The sequence below is a fragment of the Mauremys reevesii genome, linkage group 2 (assembly GCF_016161935.1).
Source record: "Mauremys reevesii isolate NIE-2019 linkage group 2, ASM1616193v1, whole genome shotgun sequence".
Lineage (NCBI taxonomy): Eukaryota > Metazoa > Chordata > Testudines > Geoemydidae > Mauremys > Mauremys reevesii.
Window position 1 is genome coordinate 96,663,213 of NC_052624.1, and position 26,800 is coordinate 96,690,012.

Below are 26,800 nucleotides of genomic sequence, written 5' to 3' on the forward strand. Positions count from 1 at the left end.
GGCTGCCTGAGGAGCAGGACGTCTCTTCCCCGTTGCGTGAGCCCAGACCTAACGGAGACCGCTCTCCTGACAGAGACCCAGAGGTGCTGACAAAGCTGCCAGATGCCAGGATCTCCGAGGAGCTGGGGGGGCTGCCACTAGCTGTCTATCCCAGCGAAGCGAACAACAACCCTGGAACCCATGTACAAACGGAATGGGTGTGTCGGATGGAGCCAAGGGAAGCAGAATTAGGTTTGGCTGTGTTATTGACTACAAGCCAGCCAGCGTGTGGCGGCTGGACTTTCCCCACTGACCCAGTGGCAGACAACTCCACTGCTGTTAGGGTCCTGGGCTGGGATGCAGTGGAATGGGAGGACCTGAGTTCCTCTGCCCCTACCACCTCAACGTCAGGAGTGGCAGCCTCCCCCCTGGTTGTCAGGAGGCCTGAATTGGTCTGGCACCCACCTGAATCCAGATGCCAGATGGTTGTCCTGACATTCCCACCAGAGAGCTAACCTCCCCTAGACTGCGACAGCTTTGCCGGACTGTAGGCCAGAGCCCCCCTACTTGACTGCTGCCCTACCTGATCAAGGGCCAGGCAAATGGACCTCCTGCTGCTCTGCCTGCCTGACTGTAGGCCAGATCCCTTCTCGACTGACGCCCTGCCCTGATTGAGGGCCCGGGCAAACAGACTCTCTACCGTTACTTGGCCTGACTGCAGGCTAGAGCCATTAACACTGAGCTAATTTTCCCCTGAACCACCGTACCCGGAAGTATCATAGCAAGGGGTGTGGTCTCCCACCCAGATGGACGGACGGTGGGGCCTGGGGACTGCAAACCCTTTACAGCCTCTCTTTCTACTCATTCGTACTTTTTCTCTAAATATGTCAAAACACAAGCACACAACCTTCCCGGCCAAACACAGAAAAATAATACAAAATAAATTTTCAAAATGGCCGACGGCATCAAAACGTACACGACTGGAAATGGGGACGGAGGGCAGGACGTAAATGCAACACGGTGCATGGAAACCTGTCCAAAAGTACATGATGATGAAAGCTATCGAGCAGTTAACTACTCACATGGCTGGGCAGGGCAGGCAGCCAGTTGGGAAGAAGCCATGTGTTCCACCTTGCTCCAGGTGGGCTCTGATGCACCAAGCCCCCAGAGAAGGGAGGCTGGCTTTTCCCAGACCTAGGGCAGCTGGGCAGCTTCAATGAGCTGGCTCTCCGCAGTGCACATTGTTCTTATCCTATGGACCAATGTCCATAGGCTGCAGCAGGCTGGAGGCTGGTTCTTGAAGGCCTCCAGGATGAAGATGGTCTGAGAAGCCAGGCATCGGACTGAGGACTTGCTGTCCTGCTGCAAGCCTTTGAGGTCTAAGATTGAAAGGAAGGAAATGGAGGTCAGAGCCATGGCACTCTGGAGAGCCCCAGCAGGCCAAGCCAGCTCTGTACCTCTCGGCCCACAACAAGGAGGCAGCAGGCCAGGTGGCAGGAGGCAGGGGACTAGCGGGAACAACCAGCAACCCTCACTAAACATCCCCGCCGCCCTCCACAGCTGGGAGCCTCCAGACACAGGCAAGAAGTCCCAATGAACCCCATTCACTCACTATTTCTAGGACTGCCTCCTCCCTGCAGTATCTGAGAGCCTCATCCCTGCCTGTATTTACCCTCCCCCTTCCCCCCCAATGCATAGATGGGCACTTAGGCCTAGAGAGGGGAGAGTCACAAAGGGCTTGGGCATTGTTAGGCGCCGCTAACTTCAGGTGCTCTGCTGCCCTCCAGGAAATGCCGAGGAGGAGCTCAGCCATTCTCTAGCTCGGTTGGGAGGCCCAGCTGTGAATCTGCTCTGGGAGTGAGGAGTCTGAGCTATGTCACCCACCCTTCCCTTTTCCCGAACAAATGTGGTGGAGATGCTGCTCTGCCCTGTGCTGCCCAGAAGTCCGGACACGCAGCAGGGAGGTAGGTGACTGGACGTCACTTCAGCCTCATTTGGAGCAGTGGCTTGACCCCAGGTGTCCCACGTGGAGGTGACTGCTCCAAACACTGGGCTAGTGAGTGCAAGGGGGGAGGCAGTACCCCACTTTGGCTGTGTTTGTGGGGGGCAATCATCTGCGAAGGCCAGCCAGCTCAGGCCCAGTTTGGGGATCTACCAGGCCACAGCTCTGAGGTCAGGGCTAAGTGCCTGGGCACATGCCAACCAGCAGACACGACAGGGTGAGGGGGCAGCTGATCAGGGGGTTGGGGATTGACATTTTGCATCCCCTTGTGGCTCTCACCTGTGACCACGTTGCTGGCGTCGGAGATTGAACCCACCCTGCAGCCCTGGGCCATTCATCCCCCTAGTGCTCAGTACTCAAAGCGGGACCACTCACTGTCGCAGATGGCGTCCAGCTTGTCCTGGCTCCCCTGGTCCAGCTTCCGGGCAGTGAGCCCTACACACACAAACAGCTCATCACATCCCCGCGTCCCCAGCAAGGGTGTTAAAGAGCCTGTCACCCTCCAAGCACCGCGGCTTTCCCCCGCCCCTCACTGGCCAGGACACGCTCCTGAATCCCCAGGGGAAAGGGCGAGTCCCCAGAGATGGCTACAGGGCTGGTTGCCAAAGGAGAGCACAGCGCCTTGAAGGTCCACTACCAAGAGCCCATGGTGGGGTGGGGGCGGAGAATGGGGACTGCATGAGGAGCAGTGGGCTTAGAGGGGTCCCATCAGCCGATCAGGGCAGTTTGGGGTGAGCTTGCTCCTGTGGGTTTCTGACACCCCTTCGCCTTCATTAGGGAATCAGGAGCCCAGGGATCACTTCTCGCTGCTGGCAGGGACTGAGGAGAGCCTGGGACCAGATCCAACCCCTCTGCTAAAGGGACCCCTCTGCTCTGTGGTTACCTAGGAACCTGATGGCTGCTTCCCTAACTGGAGTCTGTGGGTTCTGCAGGAAGGCCGTGGTCTGGCCCAGGAAGTCATCAGCTCTCTCCTTGTAGTGGATCACCTAGGAGCCAGAACAAAGGAGCACAAGATTATTAATGGCCTTTCCGTCCCACAGGCCAGCTTGCAGGTGTGTGGAGCGCACGTCCTGTTTTTTCCCCTCCTTCCTGTGCTGGGAGGATCACGCAGAGGGACCACACCCAGGGCCAGGTGTGGTCCCGGGGCTGGGGCTCAGTGTGGGCACAGAGCCAGGCAATTGGGGGTGCCCTATCCACTGATTCCTCCACTTCTGCCAGCGAGGGCTGTGCAGTGAATGGCCAGAGGGCTCCCTCACCAGGCAGTCACAGCTTCGCCAGGTTTCCTTGTGCTGGATGAGGCCACTGAGCTGGTGCCACCTCAGGAATTGGGCGGCACTGCTGAGGGTGTCCCAACACACCTGCAAAACAAGAGGGGCCGGGGCGAGCCGGACACAGTTATGGGAGCTGGAAGCCACTAGCCTAGTTACCGGAGGCCAGGGAGGCCGTGCGTGCTGAACGCTTCCCTGCCCTGGCTGCTCACGGAAGGGCGGCGGTGTGGCTAAGGCAATGGCTGGAGACCTGACTCAATTCCCAGCTCTCTGTGCAGGAACTCAGGCAAGTTGCTTAGGCCCAGGGCTGCAAAGGGATTTAGGTGCCTAATGCCCATGGGGGTTCAATATTTTTGAGGCTGCGCCTCAGTTCCCCACCTCATGGGGTGAATTCATTAGTGCTGGTGGCATTTGTGTCCCAAGTGATGGGGGCCATGGGCACTAGCATGTGCAGAGGCATGGGGGGGACGGGCTTGGGCATGTCATGGCTAGTACGGGCTGTCCGGGCCGCTTGGCTAAGGGCACATTGGGTCCTGTGCACCATCTGGAGGCTGAGTAGCCCTGCTCCTGGTAGGGATATGGCCAGGGTTGTGCTCTTCCCACCAGCACAGCCAGGGGAGTGTGCGGAGGCCAGTGGCTGTAGGAGTGGTGAGGCGACCACTCGCCCCACCCAATCTCTCAGCCTGGCTGCAGGGGGGTGTTGAGCTCAGAGGATGCAGAGAAGACTCAGCAGTTGGGTGGGGTGCCATGGTCATGGCACTACTGGACTCAACATTCAAGTGATTTTGAGTGTCTGATTGTTACAGCTCTGAGCACCTGCCCTCTACCGACCAGACCCTTTAAAGGGGGGTGTCACATGTTGCCCCCCCCCAAACAAATGGTCGCTCTGTAACTATCTCAGACGCAGACTCCAATTCGTGGCCTCACCTGGGACACGTTGGGACGCTCATCATGCACAAGGAGGAGCAGTGGGACCAGGCTCTGGAGCACATGCTCCTTCATCTGCCTCCGGTTGGGCCCCCTTACAAGCTCCAGCAGGTCTTTAAAAAGGGTGATGGAGAGCACCTGGAGCTTGCTGGTCACCTGCAAGAGATGATATAGGGAGGGGAGGAGACACTGTGACAGTCATTCTCATCCAGCGGGGCAAGCGCACACTGTGCCAGAGATGTCTGCCCTGCAGGTATTGGTAACTCACCCCAGCCATACAGCCACAGCTGGGGCCAGAGTCTCATGGGCATAGCGCCATTGAAGGCAATGGAGATGCAGATTTCCACCAGCTGAGGGGCTGGCCTGGTAACTTCTTGGCCAGGGAGAGCAGTAAGCTGGGGTGAGACTGCCCCTGGGCTCTCACAGCCAGCTCTGGGTGCACTGACATCAGCACCCGCCTGTGTCAGCCAAGGGGAAACATTCAGGGTGGAGCAGTGCCAGGACAGGGGCGGCAGAGAGGGAGCGATGAGGAAAGATTCAAAGAGCGAAGGGGGGGTGTAGTTTGTCCACCCGCTTTGCAGGCCCAGCTCACACTGGTGTTGACCCACAGCAGCCCTCTAGCCGGGCCAAGGAGGCCAGGCATAGGGGGCAAATTCCTACCATTGGTGTTTGTTTGGGCCATGCTCAGGGACCTGGGGTGAATTTAACCAGGGCCAAGGGGTGGTAAATGTGCAGGAGCTCCCAGATAGGGGGCCTTGGATGCCATGACTGGAAGCCACCCAGCCTCCAGGGGTTTGGGGTGGGGTGAGGGGTCAGCTCAGATGGTCAGCTGGGCAGCTGAGCCCAGATGGTCAGATGGTCAGCTGAGCTGGTCAGCTGGGCAGGCTCTGTACAAAACACGTGGGAGGAGTATGGGGGCATCAGGGCTGCACTGCAGTGGGCACAGGCAGATGTTGAACTGGCACCTCTCTGGTCTTCCCTCCAGTTGTTGAGGCCTGTTTGCCTTTCCCTGGTGATGGGTGTAGTAAGTGCAGGCCATGATAAAGGCCCAGTATGAGGCCTGAGGCCTGAACTAAAGTAATGAACAAGACTTTGCTAACATAAAGCAAAGGTAAGCTGTGAGCCAGAGGCAGGCCCTGCTCACAGAAGCTGGCAAGGAAAGGGCTGATATGTACCTAAAAGGTACTGAACATTCACATACTTGCACATTCCACACAGATAACAAAGAACAGGCTGGTCCATCCCAATGACGGGGCAAAAGGGTAAAATGATGGATAGAGTTGTTTTGATCGAACCAACATGTACAAGGTAGAAGGTGGCACCTAAATACGTAGAAAGGTTGTACCGTGCTACGTGGAGGGGTTGTACCTCATAGGTCAGGTGTGATGTGTAACTTGTTTGTGTCTGTGTATAAGAATGCATCCCTGGGGCGGTGCCTTTGTCCAGCCGAGGGGGCAGTGGAAAGTCCCGCCACTGAGCCGGGTCCATTGCCAAGAGGCACTTACTCGTAGTATGCCCTGAATTAGGCTAAGAAACCTACAGGGAACTGCAATTGTGTCCGAGGTCGCAATAAACCTAGCCGACGTGGCTTTGCATCTTACTGGACTCTGTGGTTATTGGGGGTTGTCGTCGGGTCTGCTGTGTCAGCTATCTGCAGAGCTGGGGTAGCACACAGAGGGAACACACACACGCAGCCGAATGATATCAACAAGGAGAAAGCAGAGCACCACACCGGTAGCACTCTGACAACACACTTCTGACAACAATGGGCGTTGTGTTCATTAACACTATTTGGATATAACCCCTGCCCCATAAAGAACCTGTTCTGTTCCCCCCGGACCTGAGAGGGGTTTGGTTTAAAGGGCTCACCCCAGGGTGAGATCCTGCATCCTTGGTCCAGGCTGCCCTGTCCCTTTGGCCAGCTGGGGATCCAGGAGACCCTGGGAACAGCTTTAGCCAGGCCTGTGCCACTACTAAATAAAGAGTGGCACGGTCCCAGCAGAATTCGGGAGGGCTGAGAGTAGGATTTACCATTATGAGAGCTGGGGAGTCCCTCCAGGAGCCCCCACTGGGGCATTACCCCTGGAAGGCAGTAATGGATGGGCCCCTTTCTCCTGCCCGCTTGCTGGATCTCGCCACCCAGTGTGGGACTGAACATCAGTCTGGTGAATGCGCCAGCGGGGGCTAGTTTGTGGGTACAAAAGATCTGAGGAGAACTTTCCCCTCCTTTGACGCTGCCCTGCCATGAGAACGAAGAGGAGAGGAAAGGGCGGTAGCTGTAGAACCTACAGACAGAGCCATTTCCTTATGGAGCTGACAGGCCAGCTGTAGGATTCCTGGCCAGGGAAAGGAGGGGCAGATTTTCACCAAGGTACCATCACTTGTCACCCTGGAAGCCAGCAAGAGCATTGCAGCACCCTGTGCTGCAGAGGCCCCCTCGCTGCATGCAGGCTCAGGAATGCACGTCCTTCCCCAAGGGGAGCCTCGTCCCCAGGCTGCCCTCATCCTTGTCAGTAGGCCTGCGGGACACCAGGGTTCCCATCCTTTCTGCCATGTGCTCTCATGGAGAGTGAGAGGAAGGCGGGAATGGGCTCATGATTTATGACAATCCGTTTTCTGGCTAGGACCATAGCACAGGCCCTGCTAGCCCACCCCCTAGCCCCCACTCACATGTCTGCAGTTTGATGGGATCTCCTGTGAGCTGCCAGGCCTTACATCATGAAACAACGGCAGGAGTTGCGCAGCCACTTGCACAGCCGCGCAGCTGGCGCTCTGCCTGTCCATGCCGGCGAGGAGGTGTTTCAGCACAGCGATGGCCTTGCGGATGAGGTCTCTGTCTACCTCCTGGAGTCGCTCCAGGACATCTGGCAGCAGATGCTGGAGTTTCCCCACCTGTGTGAAACAAGGAGCTGCTTTACGAAACACCCCCCAGTGACCCAACAAGCCATTTCCAAAACAATGTCTGCCTCCCCTGCAGACAGAGGCATGGGAGCTAGGGGTGCTGGGGGTGCTGCAGCACTCCCAGGTTTTACGCAGGGCTCTGCTCCTGGCCCCACACACAGGGTCCCAGCTGCCGGCCCTGTGCCAACCCCCAGCTATGGCCCCAGCCTTGGTCCCCTTGCCCCATCCATCCCCCGCCCCCGCCTCCTGGAGCCAGGAACCGAACCTGGGTTCTCCTGAATCCTGGTCCTTACAGCCCAGCCTAGGGGAGGGAGTCGATTTTGCACACTAGTTCTAGGGTTAGGCTGTTACTAAAAGCCAGATTCAGTCATTTCTGTGTTTGGTTTTTCAACCTTTCAAAGACAGCCCCACAAAATCTCAACCGGCATCAGGGAAAAAATAGGTCATATACAGGCTAACCGGTTCCGGAAAGGAAAATGAACCACAAGCAAGTGAAAACCAGGCTGAAGTGCATGGAACGATGGGAATGGTGTATAACAAAGAGAATTACAGTCACGCCCTCTCCATGTCTGATCTAGTCATAGTCCGGGTTTAATAAACCGGACTGACCCCCCTATTCTCAGGCGAAGTAAATTATCATTAACGAGAGTTGCCTTCAGATTGTCTCCTCTTTACCAGGCTGTCAGATCTGTGTATTTAAGTCCCAAGGGCTTTCTCTGCCTTCACTATATTGTGGGTATCAAACTTGTTATGAGATCTTAGCAGCAAAAGGCCCTTCCAGAGCTCTTCAGAGGAGTGAGTGCTGCAGGACAGAGCCGTGACGTCAACAGTTAAAACCTATGAGGCTTTAAAAGGGGATTTGTAGGAAAAAATGGTTCCTAATTGTAGTGAAATGGCTCTATCCAAGCGTCCCTGATCACTGGGGTCGCCAGCATTCCCTGGGGGTCTAGAGTCTGCAGCTCTGCTGCTACATTAGTGCTAGGGTTCTTTGGATCACAGAGACCCCAGACACAATCAGGCCCAGCTGTGCCAGATGCTCCACACACCTAGAGACGCACCCTGCAGGAGCCAGGCCCTGCCCTGCAGAACAGCAGACAAAGGCCAGGCAGGGGCTTGCCCAAGGGCACCCTGCAGGTCAGTGGCAGAGCCAGGAATAGAAGCCAGGGCTCCTGACTCCAGGCCAGGGCCATACCCCCAGGGAAGGTTTCAATGACCCCAGCCCTGCAGCAGCTCCCTGTGGTTCTGGGTTTATCCCCCAGCCCTCCTCCCCTCTCACCTTCTCTGGGTGAAGGGCCAGATTGAGGAGGCCTTTGAGCGCCAACCAGCGCACCATGGTCTTGGGGTCTCTCAGCAGCCCGCTCATCTCCTCCACGATGGCGTCTTCCAGCTCGCTGCCAAGGTCAGGGCACTTGAGGAGCTAACACACCAACAGCAAATCAAGCTAGAGAACGGGGCTGGCCTCTCGCGACTCATCTCTGCCACTGGGCCCTAAGCTCCACTGGCCAAGGCCCGGCATGGGCTGCATGCAGGGCATCGCGATTGGTCACCGTGTGGGCCCCACTGAAACGCTTCTAGCGCGACGGCCCCTCGAGGCTCCAGCTGAGATCAAGGCCTGCCCTGCTCCCTCACTAAGGCTCAGCTGCACATGGAGCAGTGGTGTGTGTGCGGGGGGGGGGGGTTTGCAGCCTTGTGCTCCAAAGGGTCGCCCGGTCTGCGGGGGGCAGGTGAACTGGCCATGAATGGGCAGGCGGCTGCCCGGCCTGCACATGGCACACGGATGTCAGAGGGGGCTCGAGGGCCGAGGTCACACAAGGGACCATTCTATGGAACTGAGTATTGGGGAACAAGAGACACCTGACCCTGGGCCTTGCTCCAGCCCCGTGACACCAGCTGGGACAGGTAACAATGCCCAGACTGAGTGACTCCACCCCTAGGGTTGTAGGAGCTTTCCCTGCCCCTGCTCACCCACCCACCCCCAGGGCCTTCAGGGCCACCCCTCTCCTGGCCATAGGCATGAGCGGCAAGTTCCATTGGCCCATTGGCCCCAGATAAGCGCCGCACCCTCCCAACTCCTCCCAGAGCCTGCCCCCCCCCCCCAGTCCCCCCCCCCCCCCGGGCCCCCCCACTCCGGCCCAGAGCCTGCACCCCCTCCCTCCACACCCCCTCCTGTCCCCAAACTCCCGCCCAGAGCCTGCATCCCCACCCTCTCCTGCACTCCCACCCACTGACCCAACCCAGAGCCAGCACCCCAGGCCCCCACCCCCCCCCCAACAACCACCCAGAGACATAGGCAGGGGGGGGCAGAGTTTAGGGGGGCAGAGTTTGGAGGGGCAGGTTCTGCTGAGCACCACCAAAATTTCTACAAATCTGCCGTCCCTGGCCATAGGTCAGCCCCATGCCCCAGTCACCGCTGGGCCGGGGCGCTTCTCACGACCCTCACCCGCTAGTGAGGCTCACCTGAATGAAGAGCGCCACGGCCGGGACGTACCGCCTATCGTCCCGATCGTTGAGGATGGCCATGACATGGTGGAAAATCCAGTTTCGCTCCTCAACATTGAGCGAAACCATGGCCCTGGCATAGGAAACACAAACACCACATCATCAAGGTGGGCAAGGACTGGTCCTCCATTTACGAATCTAACCAGACCAGTGCCACAGGACAGGGGATCCCGGGCGACTAGTCATGCGCAGCTGGCACAGACTAGTTCCTGCTGGCTTAAAATGCCCAACGGCTTATGTGCTAGAGACCCAAACCCTTAATCACTCGACAGGGAGCCCTTCCATGAGGCCAGCTCTGAGCACGTAGTACTGGGGCTTCAAGAGAACTGCAGACAAAGAAGGGTGTTGGTGGGGTCGGTGGTCTTCCTCATGTGCCCAGATATTGGGTGATGAGAGACAGAAGGGTGGGTGAGAGAATATCTTAGATTCACCCAAGACAAGCGCTGGAGCTTTCTGTGTTAGCTTCTCTCTCACCCACAGTCACTGGGCCAACCAAAGACATTCCCTCCCCCACCTTGTCTCTCTCATGTGCTGGGTCTGACAGGGCTACACCAACGCTGCGGAAAGACATGGCGGAGGCTGTCTTTGCCCAGCCATGCCTGCCAGAGCCATGCAGGAAGCGGTTTACGCCAGGCAGCGCAGGGTGGAGAAGTAGCCGACTGACCCCTTGGCCAACAGCACAGAGGCTGCGGCCTGTTCCATGCAGGCGATTGGGAGCCGCGTCTCACCCAGCAGGGAAGGCAATGTGGCCGTGTCCTGGGCCAGGGAGGGGAGCTGCTGCTGTGATCGGTTCTGGGCAGCACTCACCGGGCAAGCAGGCAGACACCTTTGTGGTGCGTGTCGGAGCTCATGAGCAGGTCCCAGCGGCCATGCTTCATCATGAAGGTGGCCTGCTCCTTGTAGCCAGCGCATAGAAGCAAAGCTTCCATGGCCTTCACCGCGAACCTGTGTGCAGAGCGAGCCTCTTGTTACTGAGTGAGCCCAGGCCAGGCCCTGCCGCGTGCCTGCGGGCGACGCTGCAGAACCCAGGCTGGGTGTCGGGCTGGCGGTACCTGACGGGGCTGAGGGGTGCGGCCGTATCCTCCTGGTTATGCTCCCTCTCCTGCGAAGCAGTGTGCTGCACTGTGTGGGTGACGTGGAAGAGCAGCGCGACGTAGAGCTGAGGGAAGAGCTCCTTCACTTCCTGCCTGCAGGCCTGCTCCTGCAGGAACACAGAAAGGGCTCATGTGGCCTCCAGATAAGAACAGGAGACAGACATAGCTGCAGGGATTTCGACCTTCCCACGCTCCCCAGGGCACCTAGAGGGGTGGGCTGGGCTGGGGGCTAAGGCCTGGGATGCTGGGTTCAATTCCTAGCCTGTGAGACCTTGGCTAGAACCACACAAGGGACTTCGGCCCAGCGTGGCCATGCCCAGCTTCATGTGCCCTGCTGCCCAGTGGACTCACAGCCCTGGGTTAAGTGCCAAGGCTCGTATATATGCCAGAGAGAGAGTCAGTTGGGCCAATTGTTAAAGCGGGTGAAAGGGATGGCCTGGGTAATTTCAGGCCTGTCAGCCTGACATCGATCCCAGGCAAGATAATGGAGCAGCTGGTATAAGATTCAATTAATAAAGAATTAAAGAGGATAATTTATTTAATGCAAATCAACAATTTTTTGATGAGATTACAAGTTTGGTAGATAAAGGAAATGTTATTGACATAATGTATGTAGACTTCTGTAAGGCGCTTGAGTTGGCGCTGCACTCCAGTTTGATCGGAAACCTAGAAGATACAAAAGTAACGTGGCACACTTGAATTGGATTATAAAGTGGCTGATAGGTCTCAAAATGTAATTGTAAACTGGGAATCAGCATTGCACAGGTGTGTTTCAGGATGGTCCTTGCAGGGATCGGATCTTGGCCTAAGCGATTTAACATTTTCATCAATGACCTGGAAGAAAACATCAAATCGTCACTGATAAAGTTTGCAGATGACACAAGAATTGGGTGAGTGGTAAATAATGAAGAGGATAAGTCACTGATACAGAGCGATCTGAATCACTTGGTAAACTGGGGAGCAATCAAACAGTATGTGTTTTAATATGGCTCATTGTAAATGAATACATCTAGGAACAGGATGAGGGACTCTATCCTGGGAAGCAGAGACTCTGTAAAGGACTTGGGAGTCCTGGTGGATAATCAGCTCATGTGATCCTGGGATAAATAAACAGAAGAATCTAGAGTGGGAGTATTTGGCACTGGTGTGACAACTGCTGGGATCCTGGGTCCAGTTCCGGTGCCCCAATGCAAAAAGAATGTTGATGAATTGCGGAGGGTTCAGAGAAGAGCCATGAGAATGATTAAAGGACTAGAAACCATGTCTTATAGTGATAGGGTGACCAGACAGGACAGGGGTTGGGGGTAATAGGAGCCTATATAAGGAAAAGACCCTAAAATCAGGACTGTCCCTATAAAAATCAGGACCTCTGGTGAGAGATATAGTGAGAGACTCAAGAAGCTCGATCTATTCATCTTAACAAAGAGAGGGTTGAGGAGTGACTTGATTACAGTCTATAGGTATCTCCCTGGGAAACAAATATTTAGTAATTGGCTTTTCAGTCTTGCAGAGAAAGGTCTATCATGATCCAGTGGCTGGAAGTTGAAGGTAGACATTCAGACTGGAAATAAGGCATAAACGTCACAGTGAGAGTAATTAATCATTGGAAGAATTTACCCAGGGTGGTGATAGATTCTCCATCACTGACTGTTTTGAACCACGACGGGATGTTTTTCTTCAAAGACCTGCTCTAGGAATGATCTGGGGGCAGTTCTCTGGCTTGTGTCAGGCAGGGGATCTGACTAGATGATCGCAGAGGTCCCTTCTGGCCTTGAACTCTATGAAGCTAAGAGTGAGGAGCTGCCTAAACCAACCAATAGGAAATGCGTCGGAGAGGGATGTGGCCTAAGCCCCACCCCTAAAGGGAATTTGGTATCTATCTCTACTTGGGAACACTTAAATAGTCATTGGAGCAGAGTTTTGACCCCAGGTCTCCCAGTTGGGTACCCTAACCACTGGGCTAGAGACAGTGGTGTAGTCGAAAATATGAAGGTCCTGGAATGCCACTAAAATACTGATTTTCTTCAATATGAATTATAGAAATTCACATTTTATTTGTCTACTGAATTTCTGGTACAGTAATCCTGGGCTAAACCAGGCATGGCTGGAGACAGGCCAGCTGTCCAAAATAACAAGGTATTGGATTTTTTTTTAATTGTACACCCCCCCCATAGTAGCTATTCAATTTATTTTAAATGTTGAAATCATTGTGCTGAAATGCCATTACTGTGTATGCAATAGAATACAATAGAAATGCCATTACTGTGTCTACAATAGAATATGTAAAAGATATAACTCTAGACAGTAGTGTACAGTACAGTGGTAAAAACCCAATGAATGCGTAGCACGTTTTCTTTTTACTTTAGCCTATAGGCTAATGAAAATAGAAAATAAATCATGCTGCTGCACTACAGACATTACTGTATCAGGCTGAAATAATAAAAGTTTATTTTAAATGTAGCTAGTAGGCTACACAAGTAACACAAAATACATCAAGGCATAACGGACTGGAGTAGCAAAGGCCTGCTGTAATGCATTGATCTAATTTTACAAGTATTTCCACAAAGCGTCTTTCTCCATATTGTATTTTCTGTGTCTGTGAATCAGAGGGAGAACAAGGATGTCTGAGCCAAGTTCTGGCACAGCTGAGAGGATGCCACATGGAAAATGAAGGGCCATGTAGCTTGCTAAACGTGAGTGATGATGTATGCGGAATAAGCCCCTTGCTACATTTCCATTCACAATCATAGTCATGTGGCTGAGGGTATGGCTACACTTGCAGCTGTACAGCACTGGGAGTTAAAGCTGTCTTCGTACAGCTGAGTAGGAAAGCACTGCAGTCTGTCCACACTGACAGTTGCCAGCGCGCTGTCGTGGCCACATTTGCAGCATCTGCAGCGGCATTGGGAGCAGTGCATTATGGTCAGCTATCCCAGCGTTCCAAGTGGCTGCAACGTGCTTTTCAAAGGGGTGGAGTGTGACAGGGAGCGTGGGGAGAGAGAGTGGAGTTTTGGAGCCAACACTGTGTCAGCAGCTGCCTTGCAAGTTCCAACCCCCTCCCCTAGCCCTCTCTGACTCACTGAAAGTGAACAGCACCTCTTTGTCTTTTTCCTCACAGACCAGATAAGCAGCCGCTCGCCGAAACGGACCCTCCTCCCTCCCCCTCTATTCAAGCAAACACTAGCTGTGGGCCTTCCAAAGGGAGCCCTCTGCCTCTGCTCATTTACAGCAAACAGGAGCTGTGTTTGTTTTTAATAAGCAGCTCCCGGAGCCCAGAGTTTGCAACAAAACAAGAGCGGAACCTTCACTTAAAAGGATTATGGGAAGCTTCCGGAGATCAGTCACTGCGTACTAAGGTTATTCCCTATTTACACTGGTGCCCCAGCGCAGCAGCAGCAGCAGCAGCAGCACAATACTCTTTATTCCTCTCAGGGAGGTGGAGTACAAGCAGCGCTGTAGCCAGGGAGGTACAGCGCTGTATGTGCCTTGCCAGTGTGGACGGGGAGTGAGTTACAGCACTGTTGGTGGCTTTATTGTGCTGTAACTCTCAAGTGTAGCCAAGGCCTTAGATAAAGTGAAAAGGAGGTAGGGCAGCTGTGTAACCAATCTGGTCTGTCACTGACAGAAATTGTCAATGCCTAGCATGACTTTCTTGATTATACTGGTCAGAAGTGCCAGCTGAGCTGAAACCACTGCTCAGCTCCACGCGTGTGATTTCATGCAGCATGGCTGAGTGTGAACGTGGATTTAGGCCTTGGCTACACTTGAGAGTTACAGCACAATAAAGCCACCAACAGCGCTGTAACTCACTCCCCGTCCACACTGGCAAGGCACATACAGCACTGTATCTCCTGGCTACAGCGCTGCTTGTACTCCACCTCCTCGAGAGAAATAAAGTGGATTGCGCTGCTGCTGCTGCACTGGGGCACCAGTGTAAACAGGGAATAACCTTAGTACGCAGTATCGACTCATCCCACCCCCTTTTCTGGCTCAGGTTACAGCCTCAGGTACTGACCCTCACCTAAAGTCATCCCCTGCTCTCCCATCCCCCATGCAGACAGTCCCAGTAAAACTAAACACCATTTCCAGATCAATCCATCCCTCTCCCTACAGCGTCACAGGGCTATAGATAACAAAATGAAATTCACCAAAGACAAATGTGAGGTGCTACATTTAGAGAAGAAAAAGCAAATGCACAGATACAGAATGGAGGATAACCAGCTGAGAAGGATCTGGGAGCTGTGGTGGATCACAACCTCAGCATGAGTCAGCAATGCGATGCTGTTGCAAAAAAAGCAAATGCAATTTTAGGTTGCATTAACAGAGGTATAGCCAGGGCTGGCTCCAGACGCCAGCGTGCCAAGCGCGCGCTTAGGGCGGCAATGAGAGCCGCGCGGGGGGCGGGGGCACTCTGCCTGTCGCCGGGAGGGCAGCAGGCAGCTCCGGTGGACCTCCCACAGGAGTGCCTGCGGAGGGTCCGCTGGTCCCGCGGCTCGGTGGACCTCCGCAGGCATGGCTGCGGATGCTCCACTGGGCAGCGGGACCAGCGGACCCTCCGCAGGCACATCTGCAGCAGGTCCACTGGAGCCGCGGACCAGCGACCGCCAGAGCGCCCCCCGCGGCGTGCCGCCCTGCTTGGGGCAGCGAAATTACTAGAGCCGCCCCTGGGTATAGCATGCAAGTCATGGGAGGCGATAGTACCACTCTACTCAGTGCTGCTTAGGCCTCAGCTGGAGTACGGTGTCCAGTTTTGGTCACCAATGTCTAGAAAGGATGTGGAGAAACTGGAAAGGATCCAGAGGCGAGTGACAAAGGTGATTAGAGGATGGAACACAAGCCATAAGAAAAAAGGCTGAAGGAACTGGCTATGTTTTGTTTGGAAAGGAGGAGATTAAGGGGGGACTAGATAATGGTCTTCAGATACTTGGAAGGCTGCCATAAAAAAAGATAGAGAAAAGTTGTTCTCTCTTGCTACGGAGGGCAGGACAAGAGGTGATGGGGTCAAACTACAGCACAGCAGATGTAGATTAAGCCTCAGGAAAAACTTCCTAACTGTAAGAAGAGTAGGACGATGGGAAAGATGCCTAGGGAGCTTGTGGAAACTCTTTCGCTGGAGGTTTTCAGAAGGAGGCTGGAGCCATCTGTCCAGGGTGGGTTAGAAACAAGAAGTCCTGCATTGTTGCAGGGGGCTGGACGAGCTGACTTTGCGATCCCTTCTCACCCTGTGATTCTATGAGTGCTGCTGAATAGCACCAGGAGAGCGTTTCGGCGTGTTCCGGCTCGAATATAGCACTGGCTAAAGTCACACTCTCTCTCTCTTTGGCCCAATGACTATACCCCGTGGGAGACTGAGAGACCCCCTCAGGCCATGATGGGGACACACAGCACTCCTTCCCTTGCTGCAGGGGCTGGTACTTACGGCCAAGGAGGCGACGCCGGCCGGTCTCTGAGAGAGCTGATGCCGTCGTGGAGCCTGCCCCTGCAGCCTGCTGACCAGCTCCCTAAGGATCTTTTCTGTGCTCTTGGGCTGGGATGTCAGCATCTTCCACATCTCCGCAGCAACACTGCAAAGGGAGAGAGCCAGTGGCACCCGATCAGAGCCCTGCCAGCCTCCTGCACCCCTCAGCACTGGCACGCCTGCTGGGTCTCCCCTCACCGGCCGGCCCTTTGTTGCCCTCCTGCTCCTGCAAGGACCCCGTTGGCTGGTGCAGGCTACATGGAGCCAGGTCTGAGTGTCAGCCACAGGAGAGGCCGAGGGATGCTGTACAGGGTTTTGCAGATTGGCCTGTGTCCTGGGCATGCCAGCCTGCAAAACCCTCCAGGAGAAGCAGCAGCTCTGCAGGGAGCAGGAGATCTCTGGAGGGTTCTGCACTCCCCTGTCTCTGGCAGCGGGACCAGTCCGGGGACCCAGAGTGCAAGTGGTGGTAGCCGCAGCCCGTACCTGTCACATGACAGTGAGCAGCCCAGCAGGGTTCCGACCACCTCCTCGCTGAACTGGGAACCCAGCAGGAGAAGGGCCCTGAGCAGCTCCTGCCGGGCAAGTGGCTCGCTGATGGAGTCCAGGTGCTTATGAATGCTCCTCACAGCCTCTGACACCTGGAAGGAAAATGGGGAGGTGGGGGCCTTGGCTTCCTCGCACGGCTATTGATTGGGAGCCAAGGACCTGCTGCACCTGAGAGCCATCTGCCCTCCCAGAACCTCTTCACCAGCCCCAGGCCTAGAACACAGCACCAGTTCCCAGCCTATCGATTCATAGACTGCAAGGCCACAAGCGGTCATGGTGATCACCTAGACCAGGGGTAGACAACCTATGGCATGTGTGCTGAAGGTGGCACGTGAGCTGATTTTCAGTGGCACTCACACTGCCGGGGCCTGGCCACCGGTCCAGGGAGATCTGCATTTTAATTTCATTTTAAATGAAGCTTCTTAAAAATTTAAAAAAACTTATTTACTTTATATACAACAATATTTAGTTATTTATTATAGACTTATAGAAAGAGATTTTCTACAAACATTAAAATGTATGACTGACACGTGAAACCTTAAATTAGAGTGAATAAAGGAAGACTCGGCACACCACTTCTGAAAGGTTGTTGACCCCTGACCTAGACTGACCCCCTGCATTTCACAGTTCAGAGAACTGCCCCCCAATAATGCCTAGCACCCAGAGACAGAGTCTCCCACGGATGGGCTCCCCCAGCACGGTGTTCTCACTGCAGCTCTTACCCTCACCAAGCCTAGGCCGGGAACCTCCAGGATCTTATGCAGCATGTTCCTGGCCGTCACTGCGTCATGGACGCTGGAGTCTCTCACGCCGTCGATAGCAACAAGGAGGAAGTCCATGCTCTCGGATGGGTTGAAGTACTTCCCAAACAGCTGAAACAAACTGCTAGTGAAACCCCTTTTGCTGCCCAACACGGATCTGGTCAGCGGCCAAGCAGCCAGGACTGGCCCGGCCAGGAGTGCAGGCAAACCCCACTCTACCGGGACAGGCCTGGCTTACTGCACCTGGGCAGCACAGTACCCAGCCAGCAATTGGAAGCTGTCATGCATGGCAGAGGCCAGCGTGGCAGTGCACGGGGGCACAATACTGCGCAGCACGGATACACTCTCTAGTGCTCAGCAGGGGCTGGTGCTCGTACGCAGATGCAATGATGCCTTTTATTGCATTAATCTCTGAGGAAGCTCCCAGCAAACCTGACAAGGAGCTGGGATCAGGTTTGGATGAGCCCCAGTGCATCTTGCGGTGTGTCATGTAGGCAGGTATATTGGGCTGCATTAGTAGAAGCATTGCCTGCAGATGGAGGGAAGTGATTATTCCCCTCTATTGGGCACTGGTGAGGTCACATCTGGAGTATTGCGTCCAGTTTTGGGCCCCATACAAGAGAAAGGATGTGGACAAATCAGAGAGAGTCCAGCAGAGGGCAAGGAAAATGATGCGGGGGCTGGGGCACATGACTTGATAGCAGCCTTCACTACCTGCAGGGGGGTTCCAAAGAGGATGGAGCTCGGCTGTTCTCAGTGGTGGCAGATGAGAGAACAAGGAGCAATGGTCTCAAGTTGCAGTGGGGGAGGTTTAGGTTGGATATTAGGAAACACTATTTCACTAGGAGGGTGGTGAAGCACTGGAATGGGTTACCTAGGAAGGTGGTGGAATCTCCATCCTTAGAGGTTTTTAAGGTCAGGCTTGACAAAGCCCTGGCTGGGATGATTTAGTTGGGTTGGTCCTGCTTTGAGTAAGGGGTTGGACTAGATAATTTCCTGAGGTCTATTATTCTTTGAGGTGGAGTGGGCCATAGGCAGGTCTCTGTCCCAGCTGGATGGGGTTAGTCACATCCTGGGTCTGTCCCTTCCCCCTGACTCCTAGGGTGTTAATTTCTGACTCCTGATAACTCTGGGCACAACAATCCCAGGAAGCACTGACTGTAGTTACCGATGTGATATTGCTGATGTTGGTGACCCAGAAGGCTCTCTCAGTTTGACTGTCCTTGAGGATCTGCCGATACTCTGCGCCGTGCTTCACCAGCATTTTGGCTGACCCAGGGAGGGGAAACAGACAACAGGCAATATAAATCAGACCTTCGGTTAGCAAACGGGAGTTTTGCAAGGAAGTTTAGAGAGGGTGTGTGAGAGACAAGTACATCTAACAAACATACTGTAAACTCAGGCCAATAACCTGTTCCCCCATCCCTCCCCCAAACTAAACAAACTAACCTCCCTGGAAGAGTAAAAATAAACCAGGCAGAAGGGCAGCAGCAGCGTGGGGCTCTCCAGTTGATTGCACTGAACGCAGCATGTACGATTACCAGCCCTGTGGGTAGGTAGCATATGTGGGCATTTGGCCCAAGGAGCTACTGGCCCTCGGAGACCAGGAGACCAGAGGGGCTGAACTGGTGGAGCCAAGGGAGACAGTGAGGTACATAGAGGAGACTTTTAGGGATGCAGTAGAGTAGTCCCACTCCCAGTCTGACAGCCTCTGTGCTGCTGAGGAGGGTGAAAGTTTCGGGGAAGGAGAACATCGAGCTGGGGCAGAGGGAGACGATCCCATAGTTGGGACCCACCTTCCAGATGAAGTCATGATGTCCTCTCACACTGAGGCTACCCCTCCTGAGTTGGGAATCCCACTTACAAAGAGAAGCCAGGAAATAGTAATGGGGGATTCAATCAATAGACACATAAACAGTTGGGTTTGTGATGACTGGGAGAACCGCATGGTAAATTGCCTGCCTGGTGCAAAGGTTGCAGCTATCACGAGACATCCAGACAGACTTATGTGCAGTGCTGTGGTATGTAACCTAGCGTTTAAATCGGCCTCTGTATGAGATAGCTAATGTGAGTGAATTTTAAAAAGTCTCCAGATGTGATCCCTGGTAAGCCTGACTTCAGTACCAGGCAAATTGTTGAAACTATAGGAAAGAACAGAATTATCAGATGCGTCGGTGAACACAATTTGTTGAGGCAGAGCCAACATGCCTTTTATAAAGGGAAATCATGCCTCACCAGTCTACTAGAATTCTTTGAAGGGGTCAACAAGGATGTGGAGAAGGGTGATCCAATGGATATAGTGTACTTGGACTTTCAGAAAGCCTTTGACAGGGTCCCTCACCAAAGGCTCTTAACCTAAGGAAGCTGTCATGGGATAAGAGGGGAGGTTCTCTCATGAGTCAGTGGTTAAAAGATAGGAAGCAAAGGACAGGAATAAATGGCCAGTTTTCACAGTGGAGAGAGGTAAATAACGTGGTCCCCAAGGATCTGTGTTGAGACCAGTGTAGTTCAACATAGTCATAAATGATCCAGAAAAAGGGTAACCAGTGAGGTGGCAAAATTGGCAGATGATACAAAATGACTCAAGATAGTTAAATCCAAAGCAGCCTGCGAAGAGCTACAAAGGGATCTAAAAAAAAGAGAGACTGGGCAAGAAAATGGCAGATGAAATTCAATATTGATAAATGCAAAGTAATGCACATTGGAAATCATAATCCCAACTATACATACAAAATTATGGGGTTGAAATGACCACTCAAGAAAGAGATTTTGGAGTTATCGTAAATAGTTCTCTGAAAACATCCAGTCAATGTGCAGCGGCAGTTAAAAAAGCAAACAGAATGTTGGGAACCATTAGGAAAAGGATAGATAATAAAACAGAAAAATATCATAATGGTTCTATACAGTGGTGAGCTGGAGCCGTTTCCCACAGGTTCCCAAGAACCGGTTGCTAAAATTAGACCTCTGTGGAGAACCGGTTGTTAAAGGGCCAGGGGGTGGGCAAAGAACTCCGGTCCGTGGGCGGGACCATCCTGTTGCTCCCAGGATTCCCAGCCGGGGAGGCTGAGGTTCCCCTGGACCCTCCCCCGCTTCCCCCCAGCTGCAGCGTGGCCAGCTGCCGGCGCCAGCTGGGCAGCTCAGCTGAGCTCGGGAGTCGTCCTGCTGCCGCTTTTTGAGTAGCCCGGCAAGTGGGGTGGGAGAGGGGGCTGCTGCAAGCTCCAGGGCTAGCCAGAGGGGAGGGAAGGAGAAGGGGCAAGTGGGGCAATTGGCCCAGGCCCTGCAGGGGCCCCCGGCCCCACGAGGATGTCTCCCCCGGGCTCTCCCCCGCTTCCCCCACCCCGCAGAGCCGCAGCATGGCCAGCAGCTGGGCAGCTCATCTGGGCTGCCGGCAAGGTAAGGGGACGGGGGGCTGCGAGCTCCGGGGCTGCAGGGTGGGGCAAGTAGGGAAATTTGCCCCGGCCCCTCGGCCCCACGAGGATGTCTCCCCCGGGCTCTCCCCCGCTTCCCCCACCTCGCAGAGCCGCAGCATGGCCAGCAGCTGTGCAGCTCAGCTGAGCTCTGGGCTGCCAGCAAGGGGCGGGGGGCTGCGAGCTCCGGGGCGGCAAGTGGGGCAATTTGCCACGGCCCCCTGGCCCCACGAGGATGTCTCCTCCCGGCCCCACGAGGATGTCTCCTCCTGGCCTCCTGCAGAGCTTCAGCGTGGCCAGCAGCTGGGCAGCTCAGCTGAGCTCCTGAGTCGTCCTGCTGCTTTGAGATGCCGGCAAGGTAAGGTACGGGGGAGACTACGAGCTCCAGGGCTGCGGGGGGGAGGGCAAGTGGGGCAATTTGCCCCAGGCCCTGCAGGGGCCCCCAGACTCTCCTCTGCTTCCCTCCCTTAAATCAGAACTTTTTATAGGGAACCGGTTGTTAAGATTTTGGCAGCTCATCACTGGTTCTATATAAATCTATGATGCTTGAAACCTTGAATACTGCCTGCAGTTCTGGTCGCCCCATCTCAAAACAGATATACCAGAATTGTAAAAGGTGCAGAGAAGGGCAACAAAAATGATTAGGGGGATGGAACAGCTTCCATATGAGGAGAGATAAAAAAGATGGGGGACAAGGGTACACTTCAAACACTGTATCGCCGTAGCTGCACTGGCGCTGTAGCGTTTAAGTGAAGATGCTCCTATGCAAAGAAGCTCTTAATCCACCTCCCCGAGAGGCGCTGGCTAGGTGAGTGGGAGAGGTGCTCCTGCCGACAGGGTGTGGATTTTCACACCCCTGAGCAATATAGTTATAACAATATAGGTCTGTAGTAGAGACCTGGGACTATTTCGTTTAGACAAGAGATGACTAAGGGGGGATATGATAGAAGTCTATAAAATCATGACTGGTATGAAGAAAGTGACTAGGAAGTGTTATTTACTCCTGCACATAACAGGAGAACTAGGGGTCACTTTATGAAATGAATAGGCAGCAAGTTAAAAACAAACAAAAGAAGGTATCTGTGCACACAATGCACAGGCAACCTGTGGAAATTGTTGCCGTGGGATGTTGTGAAGGCTAAAAGTATAATTGGATTCAAGATAATCAGGGCATGTAACCCCATACTCTGCATGTCCCTAAACCTCTGACTACCAGAAACTGGGACTGCATGTCAGGGGATCACTCAAATTTCCCTCTTCAGTTCATTCCCTCTGAAACATGAAGCACTGGCCACTATCTGAAGACACAATATTGGGCTAGATGAACCATTGGTCTGACTCAGTATGTCCATTCTTATGTGAGTTATGAAGAGTAGAATACGGATAGAGGAAGCTAAAGACACCGGGGGAAACTCCATGGCTTGCAGGACTAAGGAGGGTTTCTTTAAAAAAAGTGAATTAGGAACAAAAGTAATCGTAGCAGTGGTGTAGGCTCATTACTAGATGGAGACTGTTTAAAGGTTGCAGAAAAGGTGGAAGTGTTCAATAAATATGTTTTCATGTTGGAAACCCCATGTCAGTGTATTTAGGAAGGACAAGGGTCTCCAGTGCTCTTACATTTTAGCAGCTGCATGAAGGAGAAGAGGTGGTGAAGTCCCTCCACAGCCGATTGCCAGATCTCCTGCTCCTGCTCCACACAGCACAGAGTGAGACACCCCACCAGCTGGCCCAGGACTCTGAACTCCTCCACTTCCTGACGGAGAGAAGGAGCAAAGGGAGTCACTCGCCCCTGCAGACCTAGCGCAGTGAGTCCCCCTGGCATTGCCCTAGCAGTGGGTTAGAACAGGGGGAGGCAGAGGCCACCGCAGAGAGACTGGGGACAATGAGAGCAGGAGGAGCTGTGGGGCCCATCACCAGGGGCTGAGGAAAGCTCAGCAGGGACGGAGAAATCTGGGCAGCAAAGTCAGCAAACGTTACCCCAGTGGGGACCCAGGTAACGAATGAACTAACGTCAGTCTCCATCTCAAGGGCAAGTTCCTAATCCCAGCCCCTTCTCCCATCCCCCTCCCTTCTTTGACCTCAGGCCCAGGAGCTTGGAGTCACCTTGGACTCCTCTGCTCTGCCTCCTGCCTCTCTCACTCCATCCTGGAGCTCCCCAGAGCCCTCCCTTTCCGCGCCGCCCCCAGCCTGCCTGCTCTCTCCTGCCGGCTCTCTCCTGCAGCCTTGTCCTCTCGTCTCCCCCTCCTGCAGCCCCTGCACTGGCTCCCTGCTCTTCCCCACCTGGCACCAAGCCCCTTGCCCTCCTCTCCCGGGGTCTGCACAGCCTCCCCACTCCCACTCCCCAGTTCTCTGGCACCTTTGGCCCCGCCCATCCCTTTCACTGTGTCCCCTCCACCTCCCTCCTTCTGTTCTGCTGCCCCAGCCTCTGGGGCACATCATCAGGCCCCGTCCAGCTGCCGGAGGGGAGGCCCTTCCATAGGGGGGATGGAGCATCTGGAGCAGCTCAATGGCCCTGAGCATGCAGAGCAAGGGGCGTTCATCTGGCAGCCTGGCAGAAGCTGATGCCAAGGCATCCCACAGGCGTCTGACAAAGGGGGTGAACAGACACCTGGGTTCGGAGGCTGCTGTCAGGGCAATCCTGTGTAAATGCATTGACCCTGCAGAGCAGACTTTGGTGCTAGGGGAACAGCGGGGAGAGTCCTTGGAGACAGAATGATGGAACTCGACCCAAAGCCCACTGGAGTCAGAGGAAAGACCCATCGACATCAGGGCTCGTTAGATTGGACTCCTACTGAGGATCTTGCTGAGTCACTATTCTAGGCCTGCATTTTCCATGCCAGGGCATGCTGCACCGCAAGGCTGTTCAGTGTAGTTAGGAGGTGGCCAGGGTCACAGGCTGCTCACCTGGAATTTGCACTGAGACCCCATGAATTCCATCAGCCACCTGATCCTTCCCACTGCCCTCAGCCGCTCATGTACCTCCTGGATGTGGTCAGGGAGCAGGACCTGAGAGAAACAAATTGGGACAAATTGCTAAGGAGAAGTACCAAAAAATAGTCCAAGCACATAGGGAGAAAATCAGCAAGGCAAAGGCAAAAATGAGTTCTAACTGTCAAGGGACATAAAAGACAATCAGAAGCAGCTCTATAAATGCATTAGGAGCAAGAGAAAGACAAAGGAAAGTGTGGGGCTACTACTCAGCAGGGAAGGAGAGCAAAGAATGGATGACACAGACAAAGCCAAGGTGTTTAATGCCTTTTTGCTTTAGTTTTCACTAAAAGGTTAATGACGACTAGATGCTTAACACAATATTAACAACAAGGGGCAGGAATACAGGCTAGACTAGGGAGAGAACAGGTAAAAGACAATTGAGGTCAGTTAGATGTATTCAAGTTGGCAGAGCCTCATGATATTCACCTAGATGGAGCTAGGCAAAGAAATCGCTGAACCTTTAGGAGGTTGAGGTCCCAAAGGACTGGAGAAGGGCAGACACAGAACCTGTCTTCAGAAAGGGGAACAAGGAGGCCCCAAGGAATTATAGACCTGTCAGCCTAACTTTGGTACCCAGAAAGATACTGAACAAGTTATTAAACAGTTTGTAAGAATCTAGAGGAGATAATAGGGTAATAACAAATAGCACCATGCCAAACCAATCTAATTTCCTTCTTTGACAGGGTTACTTGCCTAGTGGATGGAGGCAGGCAGTATATGATGATGTATATGAAGTTTAGTAAGGCTTTTGACACAGTCCCACAAGACATTCTCCTAAGCAAACTAAGCCAGTCTGATCCAGATGAGATTACTATAAGGTGGGCGCCCAACTGATGGAAAGATCGTACTCAAAGAGGAGTTATCACTGACTCGCTGGCAAAGTGGGAGGGTGTCTCAAGTGAGGTCCCCCAGGGGTGTGCCTGGTCAGTACTAATCAATATTTTCATTAAGAACTTGGTTAACGGAAAGAGAGGATGCTTGTAAAGTTTGCGGATGACACCAAGCTGGGAGCGGTTGCAAGCACTTTGGAGGACAGATTAGAATTCAAAATCAGCTTGCTAAATTGGAGAGTTGGTCTGAAGTCAACAAGATAAAATTCAGTCAAAACAAATGTGACGTAACACACTTAGGAAGGAAAAATGCATAAAAACAAAGTGGGGGATAACCGGCTAGGTGGCAGTATTGCAGAAAAGGATCTGGGGCTTATCATGGATCTCACACTGAATATGAATCAACAGTGTGATGCTGTTGTGAAAAAGGGAAATGCCATTCTGAATTGTGTTAGCTTGGAGCTCTGTGTCCAGTTGCAGGCACCACGCTTTAAGAAAGATGTGAACAAACTGGGGCCAGTCCAGAGGACAGCGACAAAAATGATCAGCAGTTTAGAAAACCTGACCTGTGAAGAAAGGTTGAAGGAATTGGGCATGTTTCATCTTGAGAAGACGGAGGGGGCACCTGTAACAGTCTTCAAATACGTTAAGGGCTGTTATACAGAGGATGGTGACAAATTGTTCTCCATGTCCCCTGGAGGTAGGACAAGAAGTAATGAGCTTAATCTGCAGCAAGGGAGATTTAAGTTAAATATTAGGAAAAAGTCTAAGGGTGGCTAAGCACTGGGACAGGTGACCTAGGGAAGTGGTGGACTCCCCATCATGGAGGTTTTAAAACAGGCTGGACAAACACTCAACAGGGACAGTCTAGGAATGCTTGGCCCCTACCTCAGTGCAGGGGGTGGAGTAGATGACCTCTTGAGACCCCTTCCAGCCCTGCACTTCTGTGATTCCCTCTTCCCAGGTTCTGGGATCGAGGAGACCGAATCTCTGTTAAGGACATTTCCCTCTTTTGGGAGCACAAACCACCCACAGAATCTACTTCCTGTGGCCCCAGAACTAGAATGTTGGGGAATCTAGCTCGGGCTTTGGCCAGGTTGGTGGGGCCCATGGTGAACACAAAGGAATGCCAGGTTCACATGAGGGCTCAGTGGAGAACACAGCAGATCCCGCCCACGCTCCTCCCCCCCCACCCCATACAGACTTTTTCAGATATAGTGGGGGCACTTGGCCCACCAGCCCAAGAACCTGTGTAGAGAGCGTGCTCTGAGGGCCGAAGGCACGGGGTGTCCCATGCTTGGGATTAAACAGAGCCTTGGTCCCTGAGCCCCACCCCAGCTACAGGACTAGTCCCTTCCTGCCCCCACGCCTCCAGACCTTCAAGATGATTTGCAGCACCAGAAGGTTGGGCTCCTGATCCTCGCACACCAAGGCCTTCAGCATCTCATCCATGGTTTTCAAAGTCTGCATGCAGAGCAGAGGAGAAACCAGAGCAAGTGGAGTTACACAGCCAGGTGATGAACCAATGCCCATAGCAGCCCCTGGTATTACAGCTCACCCACTCACTTGTATCCGCAGGGGACCTACTACAAACTCCTCTTGGCAACAGGGCCCCACCTGTCTTTGCTCTCCCCAAAAAGCCCACTGCACACAGTCTATCCCACTGGGAGAGTCAGACAGGACTCCACATTTGGAGGGCAGATTTCCAGCCAAGTTTCGGCTCCCCTGGCCTATGTGCACCTGAAGCAGCCGATCTCAGGCCTGTGCCCCCAGCCACGCATGGGGGATGAATGTGCTTGTGAAGGGAGTGTCTGTTCCCCACTAATTGTCAGTGCATGTGAAGGATAAATGCCTACTACTGCTACCCTAGGAGGGAGTTACTCCTTTATCTGGGCCTGTGCTTTGGGGCCTGTGCTTTGGTGCTGCAGGTCCTGAGCTGAAGTCCTGTCGGGGAGCTGTGATCATTACACTCTTATGCCAGTGCCAGGTAACCCAGGGGACAGTACGGCGAGTGGCAGGATTCCCACTCAGTTTGGGACAGCTCAACATGGCCGGTTTGGGGCTTACTTTGGTGTAGAGCAGCCGCCACCTCCCCCAGGGGGGGTGCTGGAGGCAGGGAGAAGATGCTGGAGAAGCA

General features: G+C 53.8%; 1 protein-coding gene across 4 annotated transcripts in view; it reads right to left on the minus strand.

Moving 5' to 3' along the window:
- The window catches only part of LOC120396413 (maestro heat-like repeat-containing protein family member 7), a 28,394-nt gene extending 4,578 nt beyond the window's left edge, over window positions 1–23,816 (minus strand). For 3 of the 4 annotated variants that reach the window (XR_005593112.1, XR_005593114.1, XR_005593113.1), the window contains exons 1-16: window positions 23,747–23,816; window positions 22,460–22,595; window positions 18,604–18,704; window positions 17,397–17,546; window positions 16,612–16,766; window positions 16,090–16,234; window positions 10,629–10,777; window positions 10,384–10,521; window positions 9,535–9,649; window positions 8,354–8,494; window positions 6,847–7,068; window positions 4,177–4,332; window positions 3,238–3,339; window positions 2,865–2,967; window positions 2,357–2,416; window positions 1,062–1,358 (exon numbers count right to left, since the gene is read on the minus strand). Coding sequence is in view for 1 of the 4 variants with exons in the window: in XM_039521240.1 (XP_039377174.1) it covers window positions 1,174–1,358; window positions 2,357–2,416; window positions 2,865–2,967; window positions 3,238–3,339; window positions 4,177–4,332; window positions 6,847–7,068; window positions 8,354–8,494; window positions 9,535–9,649; window positions 10,384–10,521; window positions 10,629–10,777; window positions 16,090–16,234; window positions 16,612–16,766; window positions 17,397–17,546; window positions 18,604–18,704; window positions 22,460–22,595; window positions 23,747–23,779 (2,091 nt within the window). In the remaining 3 variants the exon portion in view is untranslated. Of the gene's footprint in view, window positions 1–956; window positions 1,359–2,356; window positions 2,417–2,864; window positions 2,968–3,237; window positions 3,340–4,176; window positions 4,333–6,846; window positions 7,069–8,353; window positions 8,495–9,534; window positions 9,650–10,383; window positions 10,522–10,628; window positions 10,778–16,089; window positions 16,235–16,611; window positions 16,767–17,396; window positions 17,547–18,603; window positions 18,705–22,459; window positions 22,596–23,746 lie in introns of those variants that run through there. The other variant, XM_039521240.1, reaches the window with a different exon arrangement.
- Window positions 23,817–26,800: the final 2,984 nt, after the last annotated feature.